This window comes from Ranitomeya imitator, chromosome 6 (assembly GCF_032444005.1).
Source record: "Ranitomeya imitator isolate aRanImi1 chromosome 6, aRanImi1.pri, whole genome shotgun sequence".
Classification (NCBI taxonomy): domain Eukaryota; kingdom Metazoa; phylum Chordata; class Amphibia; order Anura; family Dendrobatidae; genus Ranitomeya; species Ranitomeya imitator.
In genome coordinates, this window is record NC_091287.1 from 47,074,563 (window position 1) to 47,092,548 (window position 17,986).

The 17,986-nt window shown below is 41.9% G+C and overlaps 1 protein-coding gene across 1 annotated transcript in view; it reads left to right on the top strand.

Annotated features, from left to right (window-relative positions):
- The window catches only part of LOC138643300 (mycolipanoate synthase-like), a 28,930-nt gene extending 12,910 nt beyond the window's left edge, over nt 1–16,020 (top strand). The window contains exons 5-7 of the mRNA XM_069732231.1: nt 7,550–7,753; nt 8,513–8,694; nt 10,471–16,020. Of these exons, the coding sequence (XP_069588332.1) occupies nt 7,550–7,753; nt 8,513–8,694; nt 10,471–15,924 (5,840 nt within the window). The 3' untranslated portion in view covers nt 15,925–16,020. The remainder of the gene's footprint in view (nt 1–7,549; nt 7,754–8,512; nt 8,695–10,470) is intronic.
- The last annotated feature ends 1,966 nt before the right edge of the window (nt 16,021–17,986 follow it).

Here is a 17,986-nt window from a genome sequence, read left to right on the forward strand (position 1 = left end):
AAACTCCTAGAGAGGGCATCAGCCTTAACATTCTTAGATCCCGGAAGATACGAGACCACAAAATCAAAACGGGAGAAAAACAGGGACCATCGAGCCTGTCTAGGATTCAGCCGCTTGGCCGACTCGAGGTAAATCAGATTCTTATGATCGGTCAGGACCACAACGCGGTGTTTAGCTCCCTCAAGCCAATGTCGCCACTCCTCAAACGCCCACTTCATAGCCAACAACTCCCGATTGCCGACATCATAATTGCGTTCCGCAGGCGAAAACTTTCTGGAAAAAAAAGCACACGGTTTCATCAAAGAACCATCAGACTCCCTCTGAGACAAGACGGCCCCTGCCCCAATCTCAGAAGCGTCGACCTCAACCTGAAAAGGAAGAGAAACATCCGGCTGATGCAACACAGGGGCAGAAGTAAATCGGCGTTTAAGCTCCTGAAAGGCCTCAACAGCCTCAGAGGACCAATTCGTCACATCAGCGCCTTTCTTCGTCAAATCAGTATGGGGCTTAACCACACTGGAAAAGTTGGCAATGAAACGGCGATAGAAATTAGCAAAGCCCAAAAATTTTTGAAGACCCTTCACAGATGTGGGTTGAATCCAGTCATGAATAGCTTGGACCTTAACAGGATCCATTTCTATAGACGAGGGAGAAAAAATAAAACCCAAAAAAGAGACCTTCTGAACTCCGAATAGGCACTTAGACCCCTTCACAAATAAAGCATTATCACGAAGGATCTGGAACACCATCCTGACCTGCTTCACATGAGACTCCCAATCATCGGAAAAAATCAAAATATCATCCAAATATACGACCATGAATTTATCAAGATAATTGCGGAAAATATCATGCATGAAAGACTGGAACACAGATGGAGCATTAGAGAGCCCTAATGGCATCACAAGATATTCAAAATGGCCTTCGGGCGTATTAAATGCAGTTTTCCATTCGTCACCCTGTTTAATACGAACAAGATTATATGCCCCTCGGAGGTCAATCTTAGTAAACCAACTCGCCCCCTTAATCTGAGCAAACAAATCAGTAAGCAAAGGCAAGGGGTATTGGAATTTGACCGTGATCTTATTAAGAAGACGATAATCAATACAGGGTCTCAAGGAGCCATCCTTCTTAGCAACAAAAAAGAAACCCGCTCCCAATGGTGACGAAGAGGGCCGAATATGCCCCTTCTCCAAAGACTCCTTAACATAACTCCGCATGGCGGCATGCTCTGGCACAGACAGATTGAAAAGTCGGCCCTTATGGAACTTACAACCAGGAATCAAGTTAATAGCACAATCACAGTCCCTGTGCGGAGGAAGGGAACTGGACTTGGGCTCATCAAATACATCCTGGAAATCCAACAGAAACTCAGGGACCTCAGAAGAGGGGGAAGAGGAAATTGACATCAAAGGAACGTCACTATGTACCCCTTGACAACCCCAACTAGTCACAGACATAGTTTTCCAATCCAGCACCGGATTATGTTCCTGTAACCATGGAAAACCCAGTACAACAACATCATGCAGGTTATGCAACACCAGAAAACGGCAATCTTCCTGATGTGCTGGAGCCATGTACATAGTCATCTGTGTCCAGTACTGAGGTTTATCCTTGGCCAAGGGTGTAGCATCAATACCCCTCAAAGGAATAGGGCTCTGCAAAGGCTGCAAGGAAAAACCACAGCGTCTGGCAAATTCTAAGTCCATTAAGTTCAGGGCAGCGCCTGAATCCACAAATGCCATGACAGAAAAGGACAACAATGAGCAAATCAGGGTCACAGATAAGAGAAATTTAGGCTGTATAGTACTAATGGTAACAGACCTAGCGACTCTCTTAGTACGCTTAGGGCAATCAGAGATAACATGAGCAGAATCACCACAGTAAAAACACAGCCTATTCTGACGTCTGAATTCCTGCCGTTCTGTTCTAGTCAAAATCCTATCACATTGCATAGGTTCTGGACTCTGCTCAGAGTATACTGCCATATGGTGCACAGCTTTGCGCTCGCGCAGACGCCGATCAATCTGAATGGCTAGAGACATAGATTCGCTCAAACCGGCAGGTGTAGGAAAGCCCACCATAACATCTTTAAGGGCTTCAGAAAGATCTTTTCTGAAAATAGCAGCCAGAGCTTCTTCATTCCATTTAGTGAGCACAGACCATTTTCTAAATTTCTGGCAGTATAACTCTGCCGCTTCCTGATCTTGACACAAAGCCAACAGGGTTTTTTCTGCATGATCCACAGAATTAGGTTCGTCATACAATAATCCGAGCGCTTGAAAAAATGCATCAACATTCAATAATGCCGGATCCCCTGTTTCAAAAGAAAAAGCCCAGTCTTGAGGGTCACCACGCAGCAAGGATATGATGATTTTTACTTGCTGAATGGGATCACCAGAAGAACGGGATTTCAAAGCAAAAAACAATCTGCAGTTATTTTTAAAGTTCAAAAACTTGGATCTGTCCCCAAAAAACAAATCAGGAGTAGGAATTCTAGGCTCTAAAGCCGGACTCTATTGTCTCTGACAGAGGTTCTCAGTTTGTCTCTAGATTTTGGCGGGCCTTTTGTGCTAGGATGGGCATTGATTTGTCTTTTTCTTCTTCGGCGTTTCATCCTCAGACTAATGGCCAAACTGAGCGAACTAATCAGACCTTGGAGACCTATTTGAGATTCTTTGTGTCTGCTAATCAGGATGATTGGGTGTCTTTCTTGACGTTGGCCGAGTTTGCCCTTAATAATCGGGCTAGTTCGGCTACTTTGGTTTCACCTTTCTTTTGTAATTTTGGTTTTCATCCTCGTTTTTCTTCTGGACAGGTTGAGCCTTCTGATTGTCCTGGTGTTGATTCTGTGGTGGACAGGCTGCAGCAGGTTTGGACTCATGTGGTGGACAATTTGACGTTGTCTCACGAAAGGGCTCAACGTTTTGCTAACTGCCGTCGGTGTGTTGGTCCCCGGCTTCGTGTGGGGGATTTGGTTTGGTTGTCTTCTCGTCATGTTCCTATGAAGGTTTCTTCCACTAAGTTTAAGCCTCGGTTTATTGGTCCTTATAAAATTTCTGAAATTATTAATCCGGTGTCTTTTCGTTTTGCCACTTGTACTGTTATGATGCGGTGGTCTAGGAGCAACATGGAACGAGCTCTGAGGGAAGTGGTAACTGTACTGACCGCAGTCCCTAAGCTCAACACAACACTAGAAGTAGCCGTGGAATGCTCCTAACTCTCCCTAGGCATCTCGTCACAGCCTACGAGCTAACTATCCCTAAAGACAGAAGCAGGAAAACTATCTTGCCTCAGAGAAAATCCCCAAAGGATAGATTAGCCCCCCACAAATAATGACTGTGAGTGGAGAGGAAAAAGACATACACAGAATGAAACCAGGATGAGCACAGGAGGCCAGTCTAGCTTGATAGATAGGACAGGATGGAATACTGTGCGGTCAGTATAAAACACTACAAAAATCCACGCAGAGTTTACAAGAAATCTCCACACCTGACTAAAGGTGTGGAGGGTAAATCTGCTTCCCAGAGCTTCCAGCAAGACAGAATTAATTCATACTGATAACGCTGGACAAATATAGAAAGCACTGAACGGATAAGTCCACAATCTGTGAACAGAAAAGCGCAAGCAAAAACTTAGCTTAGCTGAACTGGTCAGGATAACAGGGAAACCCAAAGAGATGTGAATCCAACCAGGAACCATTTACAAGTGGCACTGGCTGAAGGAACAGCCAGGCCAAAATAGCCGAGCAGAAGAGACGATAAGTGGAGGCAGCTGATGACAGCTAACTCCAAGGAGCAGCCATACCTGTTGTGAATTCCGCTCTTGGGCTCCCTCCGGTGGTTGTAAGTAGCATTTTTGTGAGTTCTGCTCTTTGGCTCCCTCCTGTGGTTTTGAGTGGTATGGCTGCTTCTTGGATTTAGCTTCAGCAGCTGTTTTCACTGATCATCTTTCTGGCTCGGCTATATTAGTCTGGCCTTATCCCTCATTCAATGCCAGTTGCCAATTGTTCCTGCCTGGAGTCATTGCTCTTAGGACTTTCCTGACACTCTGACCAGTTCATCAAAGCTAAGTCCTTGCTTGTCCTTTTGCGGTTCTCTTGTTGTGGACTTTGTTGTTCAGCACTTTCTTTGTTTTTGTTCATTTGTCCAGCTTTTCAGTATGGATCTATTCAGTTAAGCTGGAAGCTCTGGGCAGCAGAGTTTGCCCTCCACACCTTTAGTCAGGTGTGGAGATTTTTGCATTTCTCTGCGGTGGACTTTTTCTAGTTTTTATTACTGACCGCACAGTGTTCTGTTCTGTACTATTTCTATCTAGCTAGAAGTGGCCTCCTGTGCTAAATCTTGTTTCATACTACGTATGTCATTTCCTTCTCCTCTCACAGTCATTATTTGTGGGGGGCTAATCTATCCTTTGGGGATTTTCTCTGAGGCAAGATAGTTTTCCTGCTTCTATCTTTAGGGGTAGTAAGCTCTTGGGCTGTGACGAGATGCCTAAGCAGAGTTAGGAGCATTCCACGGCTACTTCTAGTGTTGTGTTGAGCTTAGGGACTGCGGTCAGTATAGTTGCCACCTGCTCAGAGCTAGACGCATGTCGCTCCTTAATCACCAGATCATAACACATACCACTTGAAACCACAAGAAGGAGCCCAAGAGCAGAACTCACAAAAGTGCCACTTACAACCACCGGAGGGAGCCCAAGAGCGGAATTCACAACAGATCAGTGTTAGTAGTTTGAAATGGATTCGTTGGGGAATTGGGAGCCAGGGAAGGGATTTGCAGAGGGGAGAAACAGGGGATTAGCGAGGAGAGAGGTGGATTAGCCTGGCAGCAGAGTTGAGGACAGACTGGAGTGGTGCAAGGGAGTTAGCGGGAGGCCAGAGGGGGGTGTTGCAGTAATCGAGGCGGGAGATGATGAGGGCATGCACAAGAGTTTTAGTAGATTGTGGGCTGAGGAAGGGACTGATTCTGGCAATATTTTTGAGTTGGAGGCGACAGGAGGTGGCAAGAGTTTGGACGTGCAGTTTGAAGGACAGGGCAGAGTCAAGTTACCCCGAGGCAGCAGATTTCAGGTGTGAGAGAGAGCGTGATGCCGTTTACCATTATAGACAGATCAGGTAGGGGGGATACACGAGATGGGGAAAGATAATGAATTTGGTTTTGTCTACATTGAGTTTTAGGAAGTGAGAGGCGAAGGAGGATATGGCTTATAGACATTCCGGAATTCTGGACAGCAGAGAGGTGACATCTGGGCCAGAGAGGTAGATCTGAGTGTCGTCTGCATACAGGTGGTACTGGAAGCCATGGGACTTTACGAGTTGTCCTAGGCCAAGGGTATAAATGGAAAAAAGTAGGGGCCCTAGGACAGAGCTTTGAGGGACTCCAACAGAGAGGGCGGGATGAGGAGGTACTGCAGGAGTGGGAAACGCTAAATGTGCGGTCGTAAAGGTATGAGGCAATCCAGGACAGGGCAAGGTCTTTGATGCCAAGGGAAGAAAGAATCTGTAGCAGTAGGCAGTGGTAGACTGTGTCAAAGGCAGAGGACAGGTCGAGAAGGAGGAGGATGGAGAACTGTTAGTTTTGGCTATGAGTCATTAGTAATTTTGGTCAGGGCAGTTTTGGTGGAGTGGTGGGGGCGGAAGTCAGATTGGAGGTTGTCAAGGAGAGCACTAGATGAGAGGTGGGAGGAAAGTTGAGCATGGGCATACTGCTCAAGGAGTTTTGAAGCAAACGGGAGCAGTGATATGGGGCGATAGCTGGGCATAGCAGTCAGGTCAAGGTTAGTTTTTTTTGAGGATGGGTTTGATGGTGGCATATTTGAAGGCAGAGGGGAAGGAACCAGAAGATAGGGATAGGTTGCCCAGAGACTCCACTACAAAACCCTAACCATGACGTACAAAGCCATCCACAACCTGTCTCCTCCATACATCTGTGACCTCGTCTCCCGGTACTCACCTACACGCAACCTCCGATCCTCACAAGATCACCTTCTCTACTCCCCTCCTATCTCCTCTTCCCACAATCGTATACAAGATTTCTCTCGCGTATCACCCCTACTCTGGAACCCTCTACCACAACACATCAGACTCTCGCCTACCATCGAAACCTTCAAAAAGAACCTGAAGACCCACCTCTTCCGACAAGCCTACAACCTGCAGTAACCACCGATCGACCAAACCGCTGCATGACCTGCTCTATCCTCACCTACTGTATTCTCACCCATCCCTTGTAGATTGTGAGCCCTCGCAGGCAGGGTCCTCTCTCCTCTGTACCAGTTATGACTTGCATTGTTTAAGATTATTGTACTTGTTTTTATTATGTATACCCCTCCTCACATGTAAAGCGCCATGGTATAAATGGCGCTATAACAATAAATAATAGGTTAAAGAGATGGGTTAGGGCTGGAATGAGCATGTTAGTGAGGTTGGGGAGCAGGTGGGAAGGTGATGGGGTCAAGTGCACAGGTGGTGTGGTGTGATTTTGAAAGGAGGTGAGTAAGCTCTCCTTCAGTGATGTTGGTTTATGTTTTTTGATGGGGGCCAGGCATACCAGGACAGGGATGGGGGCCATTCATAATAGAATAGGGATGAGGAGGCCAATCATACCAGGATGGGATGACACCATGAGTAACAGGATGGAGATGGCGGCCCTGCATACCAGGATAGGAATAAGGGGGCCATGCATACCAGGACAGCGATGAGGGGGACCATGCATAACAAGATAGGGATGAGGTGGCCATGCATACCAGGATAGAGATGAGGCTATGCATACCAGGATAGGGATGAGGAGGCTATGCATACCAGGATAGAGATGAGGAGGCTATGCATACCAGGATAGGGATGAGGAGGCTATGCATAGCAGAATAGGGATGAGGAGGCTATGCATAATCAGATAGGAACGAGGAGGCTATGCATACCGGGGTAGGGATGAGGGGGTCATGCATACCAGGATAGGGATGGGAGCTATGCATACCATGATGGGGATGAGGTGACTATGCATACAAGGATGGGGATGAGGAAGTCAAATCATTGAGCACAATGACTTTTCCCCCACTGACGGCACAAGCTGATGAGCTTAGTTATTGGCTGCGGCACTGTTGACGTGATGAGGGTGCTGCAGACAATAAAAGAACAGAAACGGGGAATGCAAACTGGACCTGGGGAGGGTGAGAACAGTTCAGTTTGTTTTTAAAATAAACTGCAGGTGGGAAATATATACTCCCAAACCAGAAAACTCTTCTACATTTTTGATTCAGGGGATGTGCGCATCTTTTTACCCTGCGTGATTAAACAAAATCAAATGATCTTCATTCTCCTATGTCAATACAGCTATTCCACATGTCATCATCACTACCATTACTGTTTGCTCTGTCCCTCCCTAACTACATTGCACTTGGTCAATAATTAGAATGTGTTGGATTTTACGTTTTCATTATGTTCTTTCTATATATTTTAGTAATGTTTTCATTACACTATCATTAATCCACTATGTAGAGAATAAGAAAATAAATAACGATATTAACTCAGAATAATGTACTATTTTATACATTTTAGGTCTTATGAACAGAGATGCCAACGGTGTCTATAATAATTCTCCAGATAACATTAATCATTTCAGTGGCACTGGAACAGCAACGAGCATAGCTGCTAACAGGATATCATACTGCTTTAATCTGACGGGACCATCCCTATCAATTGACACTGCCTGCTCTTCATCCTTAGTTGCTTTACATTATGCATGCCAAGCCATAAGACAAGGTAAAACCAATTAAATAGACTGAAACTTGATAGATGTCTTTCATTATACTTGACATATATATTCCATATGAATAAAAGCTTTACAACTTCTTTTCTTATTGTGTTGCACCTTTGATGACCGTGCTCAGCACATAATCATCTGAAGCCTGAGCAACCTGTGAATGGTGACCTGATGGATTGAGATGAGTCAATCCGTTTGAGTTGGATTGAATAAAATTATCCTAAAAAAAATCAAACTCACCCTAATAAAAGGGGTTAAGAAAACAATCATACTCACCCAGCCCTGCAGCGCTGCTCTAGTGGTCTTCTTCTGTCCAGTCTGGCATCTTTATTGTCTTTCTTCGGCTCCTGGCATCTTTCACACTGACAAGGCCTTGCAACAACATGACATTGTAACACATGTCATAATCTCATTACACGTCATGATGTAGTGTGAGGCCTTGCAAGGCACCTTTGGCATGGTCTAAGCCCCACATCATCATTATGTCTTGATGTTAGTTCTTTGCACTGCTCATGACCTAGCTCATAAAGAGCCACAGTGAATAGTATAAATGTGGAGTCCACATGGAACAGTCATGAATCTTGATTGGACTATCAATCAGGGCTTCTATAGTGAACTAACAACTAATCTTGGAGGTCATAAAACATCTCTAGTTGACCATAAAGGCAGTTTTCAACACAGATTTTGAACAGTACTGTACATATGTACGCTTCTGTTTAATGTGTTAAAATTTATAGATTTATTTCTGTATATTTAAGGTGATTGTGAGATGGCGATATGTGGCGGAGTCAGCTGTATCATCGAACCTCGCATCTTTGTTGCACTTTGCAAAGCGAAAATGCTTTCTATTGATGGTATAAGTAAACCTTTCTCCAATCAAGCTGACGGATATGGAAGAGGAGAAGGATGTGGCATTGTTCTTCTAAAACCCTTAAAAAAGGTATGAAATGTTTACAGTCTCAATGTTTGCTACTATCTCATTGTTATTATTAGAAATTACTCAAAATATTCCAGACATCCAGTTTCAATGTCATTTCCAGACTGTTTTGGAAGGACTTCACTTCTGTGGCTGACATCCTTATCTCGGTATCTTCTAGCCGATATCTTCTGTCGCTTCCTAAGACACATGACATCATCACATTGTGTGAGGCTAAAGGTACCTTCACACTCAGCAACTTTACAACGAGAACGACAACGGTCCGTGACGTTGCAGCGTCCTGGATAGCGATCTCGTTGTGTTTGCAACAGCGATCTGGATTCCGCTGTGATATCGCTCCTGCAACCCTCAACCTACTGTCTCCTTCCCCATAATCCTGTAGAATGTAAGCCCGCAAGGGCAGGGTCCTCGCCCCTCTGTATCAGTCCGTCATTGTTAGTTTGTTTACTGTATGTGATATTTGTAACTTGTATGTAACCCCTTCTCATGTACAGCACCATGGAACCAATGGTGCTATATAAATAAATAATAATAATAATAATAATAATAATATCGCTGGTCGGAGCTAGAAGTCCAGAACTTTATTTGGTCATCAGGTTGGTGTGTATCGTCATGTTTGACAGCAAAAGCAACGATGCCAGCAATGTTTTACATGGAACTAACAACCAGCGAGAACGATAAGTGAGTCGCCGTTACGTCACTGGATCGCTCCTGCATCGTTCTGGAGCTGCTGTGTTTGACGTCTCTACAACTACCTAAACAACGACGCTCCAGCGATCGGCTCGTTGTCTATATCGCTGTAGCGTCGCTGAGTGTGACAGTACCTTTAGTCACTAGGTCAGATCTGTGTCCCACAAATTTTTTCTTACATCTCTATGTATCATTCACTTTTAGTTGTTTTTTCTTCTCACTTTAATTGCAATCTTCCGATTGCTAACTGCCTATGTTTCATCTACCATCAACCTTTCTCCAAAGTGACCAAAACTTTTGTGAGGCTTTTCCTTTTCCCAAGTTCATTTAAAAGGGATTACCTGGGTGTTTTTTTTTTCTTCCATGGGACAAAGCACTCAACGGTAGGTAGTTGCTAATTAACTGCTTGTTCTGCCAGGCGCCAATCTCTCCTGACTCAAAGAAGTCACAGACCACCCCTGGCAGCGATTTTCCTACTTTCTGTGATGTCACGTTGACAGAGCAGTTCCTTAGCTTCTGCTCTGTCAACGATGTGTCACTGCCAACATCATGTTGTTTGACAGGCAGCTCACTGCTACCTAACTCAGCGCAGACACACTGAGTTTCTGTGATTTGCATTGCATGAGCAGTATAGTCTCATTGGACTGCTTGTGACACATATACTCAGCGAAGGTACTGAATATCAGAAGCACAAAGTTTTTTGCACTGCTCATGCGGTAGCTCATAAAAAGTGAATCACACTAGCTTAATGTATCTATGCTGAGTTTGGCAGTGGGGAGAGAGGCTGTCAATCAGCATGACATCAGCACTTATTCTCCACTGACAGAGAAGAGCGGAAGAGAAGAAACTGTTCTGTCAACATGACATCACAGAAAGTAGGAAACTCGCCACCAGGAGCAATCTGTGACCGATTTGATCCAGGAGATCATATGGCAGAACAAGCATGTATTAAACTACAGACTAATAAGTGTTTAGTCCCATAGAAGAATAGATAACCCATTTACATTTTGGTGAGAAGGTTATTATTACGCTGTCTACTTCCATTTTCCTCTAGGAATTCTGTTTAACATTTTTTAAAATTTTTTTCAGGCTAAAGAAGAATACTGCAAAATCTGGGGACTTATAACTGCAAGTGCAGTAAACCAAGATGGACACACTGTATCACCAATCACACGACCATCTCAACATCAGCAGGAACATCTATTACAGCATATCTACAGTAGGACAGATCCATGCTCTGTACAGTATGTTGAGGCTCACGGCACTGGGACACCAACTGGTGACCCAACAGAAGCTGCCAGCTTAGGAAATGTCATTGGGAAAAAGCGCTGTAATGGAATGAAGCCCCTGAAGATTGGATCAGTTAAAGGAAATATTGGTCACACTGAATCTGCTGCTGGGGCTGCTGGGTTGATCAAAGTTCTTCTCATGATGCATCATGAAATTATTCCGCCATCATTACATTACTCTAAAGAGAATGGCATCAAAATCATAGAGGAATCCAATCTCGAAATTCCAACCAGTTCTGAAAAATGGCAAGAGGACATCAAATTCGGAAGAATGGCAGGAATAAATTGTTTTGGGTTTGGAGGAACTAATGTTCATGTTGTTGTAAAGCAAGATAATCAAGAATACCCTAAGTATCATTCGAAAAGATCAGTAGAATTATTTATATTATCAGCGGCTTCCAGCAATTCCCTTCAATTCTGTATTGAAGATACAAAGCAAGAATTAAGCAACACAAAATCATTATCCCTGGAGAACCTGGTCTACACAGCAGCTTGCAGGAGAAGTCACCTAAATTACAAATACAGAACAGCATTTCTCGCCTCTTCTATAACTCATTTACGCCAACAGCTACAAGCTGTGAGCAAATTGGTTCCTGTTGTTAAATCCAGTCCTCATATTGTGTTTATATTTTGTGGGAATGGAGTCCTTTATAAAGGAATGTGTAAGATGCTACTTGAACATGAGCCAGTGTTTAGAGAAAAATGTGTGTCAATCGATAAGTTGATCCAAGCTTACACCTCCATTTCTGTGCTGCAGTTGTTAGAGACAGAGTTTGATGATTTCTCAGGGCCGGATGTGGCCCAGTTGCTGCTCTTTACAATTCAGGTGTCGCTAATGGCTCTTCTGACACATTGGGGAGTCAAGCCAGGTGGCATTGTTGGACACTCAGTTGGAGAAGTTGCTGCAGCTCATTGTTCTGGACTTCTATCACTTGAAGATGCTGTAAAAGTCATTTATTGCAGAAGTATGCTGCAATGCAAAGCCACCGGAGGCAGTATGCTGGTAGTTAGCAATCTACCAGTCACTGAAGTATCAGAAATAGTTCAGTCATACAAAGACAAAGTATGCATTGCTGCTTACAACAGTCCTACTTCATGCACATTGTCGGGCGATTCTTACTCAGTAGAACACCTTCATGGGGAGTTGATCAAAAATTACAGTGAAAAAAATATATTTCTCCAAAAGCTAAATGTTCCTGCAGCATACCACAGCCCAATGATGGATCCGATATTACATGAAGTAATAGAGACTTTACATGATTTGCATGAAAAAAACATGGAAGTTGATCTTTTTTCTACAGTGACAGGTAAGCTAGCATCCAAAGGAGATTTCACCACAGGTGATTATTGGGCTAAAAATATTCGCGAACCAGTTGCTTTTCAACAAGCTGTAGAAGCATCAGCAAGAGATAAAGAAAATCCACTGTTCATTGAAATAGGTCCTCGGAGAGCATTGCAAAGGAACATCATTGAAACTTTAGGAGCAAAAACAACAGTATTACCTGCTATACAGCCCCAAAAAGAATATGAAACTGTCTTTTCCATGCTAATGTCACTTTTTACTCAAGGACACAATCCTGACTGGAGTAATGTATTCGATGCCTATAAATCTTCACCCTCAACAATTCCAAGATATCAATTTGATTGTATCAAACAAGATATTAAATATGAAAAAATTAGACAAGGGAACCAAACATCATCAAGTCCCAATCATCCATTAATCCATAGCTTGAGTGAAGATTTGTCTGAGTTCCACTGCAAGGTTTCAAAAGTCAGTACACCATATGTCTATGAGCATAAAAATGGAGGCTCTGCCCTTATCCCAGGTGCATTCTATGTAGAACTTGGATTGGCGGCTGCGGCTACCAGCTTTAAACCTAAATTGCCGTTAAGTTCTTTGGAAATCAGTGCAACATTTTCCAGCCCCTGTGTTCTCCACCAAGACTCTGTGGACTTAAAAATCAAGTTACGCCAAGAAGACAAAGCAACCCTATTTGAAGTTCTAACATCACATGTTTTTGCACGTGGGCAAATACAAAAACATAACTATAAACTAAACAAAGACAAAAAAATCTCAGCTGAACAAATCTTCAAAAGATGTACTTCAGTTTTCAAATCAGAAAAAGTATATGAACACCTCTCCACAGTTGGGTTTGAGTATGGGAAGGCTTACAAACAGCTGGGCGATGTTCATTATGGAAAAGATCTTAATGAAGGAATTGCCAGAATAACAGTGAGTGAAGAAGTCAGGGAAACAATGTACGAGTACCACATACATCCAGTCATTTTAGACTGCTTCCTTCAAATGGTAGTTTGTGTGGGAACGGGAATGAAAGACTCAGCACTCTTCCCGTCATCCATAGGAAGTTTAACAATGCTACAGCCTCTTCAAGAAGAAATGATTATTTATATGAAAATTATAAAAACAACTGAAAAGTACATTGAACTATGTGGATGTTTTGCAGATATCAATGGCTCCATTTTAGTAGAAATAAAAAGTGTTCAATTGACATATGTAAGGCAAACTGCAAATAAAATAGAAAACACTTTTTTCCAAGTAAACTGGACAAAGAGCTCACAATTCGGTCAAAGATCAGAAATGGAGACAAAGCTATTGATTTATTCTGACAAAGTTGGAATAGGTGAAAAATTATCAAACTACATGCAGAAAGACGTGAAATACATTGCTTTCAATAGCTGGAATTCAGATATTCAAGCACATAAACTTCTTAATAGTGATTGCGAAGATGTTGTATTTATGTGGGGAATCCAAAAATTAACTGAAGATATTCCAGATAATCTTACACAATATCTAGCGAAATGCTGTGAAGTCTATCAACAGCTGATTTTATCAATGAGAAAAAAGACCCCCAAGCCTTCCATCCGGACAGTCACATTCAGAACTGTTGGCAATACTGCTGATCGCATTAACCCTGGATTTGCTTTTGTCGGAATGACGAGATCGTGTATCATAGAAATACCAGAAGTAACATTTCAGCTGATCGATGTTAGCTCCTCAAGTTCCCAAGATGTCGCGGCATTAGCCCAGGTTCTTCTTCATTATAATCCGGAGGAGTATCCAGAGGTCTGGATTAAAGAAGGGTCAATTTACACAGGTGAAATTACTACCACCATCACTGAAAGGAGAAGACAGGAAATAAAATCTGATAATTTTACCCTTTACACTTCGGAGCCTTATACAGTGGCTAAAATTTCTGCTGAACAAACTAATTTCAATGTTTCTATGCTTAAAAGCCAAGACTTAGAAATTCGTGTTGATCAAATTTGCATCCACACAGATGATTATTTTCCTGTTAGCCTTTCAAGCTGGAAATATGGGAATACTCTGTACTGGAACTCTTTGGCTAGTGATAAGCATAAGCTCGTTGTTCTGGATTTTGCCGGTGTAGTGACTGCTGTTGGCAAAGCTGTTAAGAAAACTCACGCTGGTGATCGAGTTGTTGCCTGCTATCCAATAACTGCAGACTCTAATGTCATTATTCCAGAAAATGTTTGCTACTTAGTCAAAAAAGCACCACTGATAAAAAATGCACCTTGTATCTCATTCTTTATCTTGGCCTGGGAAATTCTGCACAATCAACTACCATGTGCAAAGAATAAACCTAAACTTGTTATTCTAACATCTGATGTAAAGTCAGTTTTATGCACAGTTTTGTCCAAGACAGCAAAAGAATCTGGATGGGAGACAGTGATATCTGATGGAAGTAGCGTGATTGATAAGCAGTGCACTTCCATGGTTATTCTTCCAACAGCTGGAGCTGTCACTATAGAAATGCTTAATACATTACCACTTCTTAAAGATTTGGTATTTTTATCTGATCATAAAAATGTTAAAAACTGGCACAATCTAATTCTTAGCAGCAATCAAGACTTTCGCATTCACTTGCTTGATATTTCTGCTCCTTTCCAGAAGGCATATTTACATCAGAATGCAAAAGAACTGCATAAGTGGCTTTATTCTATATCTCCAAAAACCTGCATTATCATTCCAAAAGTTTTGGTTCAACATGAACCTGGTTTGGACATTAAAGAAACCAGCTACTTTGTAACCCAGTCCTTACCTGTAATTGAGCTAACCAATGCTATCTCCAAGATACCAATGTCAGCACCTGATCCAATGCTTTTCAAAGATAATGCAGTCTACATTGTCACAGGTGGTCTGACTGGTCTCGGATTCGAAACTGTGAAATTCATTATGAACAATGGTGGTAGCCATATAGCAATTTTATCCAGAAGAAAGCCAAACCCAGAAATGGAACAACAATTAACCGCAGTTCAGAATCAAAAGGAAACTGCCAAGATAGTTGCCATACAATGTAACATTTCCTTCTACCCAGAAGTAAAAACTGCTTTGGAATTATTGAAAACAATATTTCCAAATATCCCAGTAAAAGGCGTTTTCCATAGTGCCGTTGTTTTTCATGATGGAATTCTACAGAACCTAAACTTGCTTCACTTTGAGAAAGTTCTCAGCCCAAAAGTAGATGGAGCAGTGAATCTTCACCTTGCCACATCAAACATGAAACTTGACTACTTTGTGTGCTTTTCATCTGTCGCTTCGTTTGTTGGAAATCCAGGACAAGCAAATTATGCAGCTGCCAACTCCTTTCTAGATATTTTCTGCCAATACAGAAGGAATAAGGGCCTTTGTGGACAATCGATCTGTTGGGGTGGCCTCAACCTTGGAGTTTTACTCAATCAGTATCAAATTCATAAACTCTTAGAAGCAAAAGGAATTCTCCTTTTAAATACTGTGGAAATTCATGAGTATCTGAAGAAATGCCTTCAAATAAATAACTCAAATCAAGCAATTGTCAGCTTTAACGTCAAAAACATGTATGAAAGCATGCTGTCACATATTCCAGGCTTGAAGAAGCGGTTCTATAATGTGGTAATGGAAGAGATGAAGAGTTGGGAGCAAACCCCAAAAGAAAAGAAACCTGCTGATGGTAATCGAGAAACTTGTGAAGATTATATTTTGTTAGTAGTTACGGAGCTCACGGGGGTCAGCTCAAGTGATATCAGTAGCAGTACTCTTCTCAGTTCTCTGGGGATTGACTCAATGTCGGCCATGACATTACAAAGTCGTATCTTTAAAGAGAAGACTGTAAATATACCTCTGGTAAAACTACTGGATCCCAGCACAAGTGTCTCCAGTTTGGTGTCACTGGTTAAAGAAACTTGTGATGTAAAAAAGCAAAGTAGCGAAATAATAGAGGAAACTTATCTGTGACATGGAAACAAGTTGGCAACAACTGAATTAAACTGAAGAACTTTTATTTAGAGCGTTTTGTGCAATTTTATTAATATATGATAACACATTGCAATTTTAGGCAAGTTTCTCCTTATATGTTGATCATTTTGCCAAAATGCTCAGTATATATTATATATTTTCTGCTTTGGCTACTTCTGATATATTATATAATACTACTCAATTCTTTAAAGGGAACCTGTCACAATGAAATGCAGTCCAATCTGCAGGCACCGTGTTAAAGAGCAGGGGGAGATGAGCAGATTTGTGCATACTTTTGTAATAAAGGATTTAGGACAACTTGGTTTTCAATATTTAAACCTCTGCTTGTTCTGGGATTTTTGGTCCAGTGGGCGTTCATATCAGTGATTCACAGCTATCTCTGAATACACCCTTATACAAAGAAAGACATTAGTCACTGAGCGGGCAAGAGGTTAGTCACTGAGCAGACAATAGTCACTGAGCGGACAACCCAGTGGACCAAAAATTCCCTAACAAGCAGAGGTTGAAATTATGAAAACACAGATTATACTGACTCTTTATCCACAAAACTATATAATAAATCTACTAAGCTTCTTTTGCTTTATATGCTGGAGATTAACCTGTATTTTCATGGTGACTAGTTCTTTTTAAACATGGTAAAGAAGTTCTAATTGGCACAGATGGGCTCAAAATTAAAAAATTAACTCAATACACTTGTATTATTGCAAGCCATTGCGATAGCTGTGGCCATATTCTGCCCATAGTAATGTTACTATGACACTGTAGTTGTCACTCCTGAAGTGGGAGCGCACGCGAAGAACGAAGGCAGTCAGTATTATTGAACAACTTATTATTTTTCAATTTTTAATCTGTAAGTACTGATTTTTGTATTCAGTTATTAACGTAAAAATCCATGATAATTTGATCTTCTGTATATAGTTATCTCATCATTTTATTAAAATACTACTGATTCTCCATTTAAATTTGTTTAGAACATTTATTTTATATATTGACCAGGTGTTTGTATGACTGTACTGTAACTGATTTTTCTGGATGTTTTTCCTTCTCCCATCTTTGTTATGAATATGTGTCCAATTTATATGTATTTTTAGATATAATTTAAACAAAGTATAAATATACTTACAGTGAGACGTGAATAGGAATATGTTGCCGATCTATTACTGCGATGTGAAATAATATTTAAAATGAACTACAAGTACTGTATTTATAATCTGCTTAATAAAAGTATTCACTCCCTCTACTTGGGCTTTTATAGTCTTATTGTGTGACAACAATAATTCACAATAAATTCATCTTTTTATCAAAAAGGAATAAATACATAATTACTTACCGGTAATGTGTAGAGATTGGGCAGACCCCTGGATGTTTGGGTCCACGGGTTCAGAAGAACAGTTAAAAAAAAGTTTGGGTTCGGGTACCAGAAGAGTACCCAGACCCGAACCCGATTCACTTGAATGGGAACGCAAACATCCAGTGTTTTGCCACACTGTCATGTGCATGACATTGCGGAAAACACTACTTCTGAGTGGTGGTAAAATCATCACTGCCAGTCAGACAGCTACGGTTCCCACACTGTCAAATGAAAGCGTGAGCCCGCAGCTGTGATTGGACGTAAAAAGTTTACCTCCGGTCACTGGTGTCGGCTGATGGGACTACTGCTCCCATCAGCCTATGCCTGCTACCACTAATAACAGCGAGAGTAGGTGGCGGCTGATGGGAGTATTCATCAGTTGGTGCTATAAATTAAAAAAGAAAAAAAAAAACGTTGTGGGTTCCCCTGTATTTTTGATAACCAGCCAGGCAAAACTGACAGCTGGGGGCTCCATCCCTCAGCTGTCAGTGTTAGCAGGGTTGGTTATCAAGAATAGAGGGGTCCCTATGCTGTTTTTTTAAATTATACAAATAATTAAAAAAAACATGGGGTCATAACATTTTTGACAACCAACCTTGCTAAACCAGACAGCTGGGGGCTGGTATTCTCAGGCTGTAAGAGGCAATTGATATTGGCTTTCCCAGCCTAAAAACAGCAGCTGGCAGACAC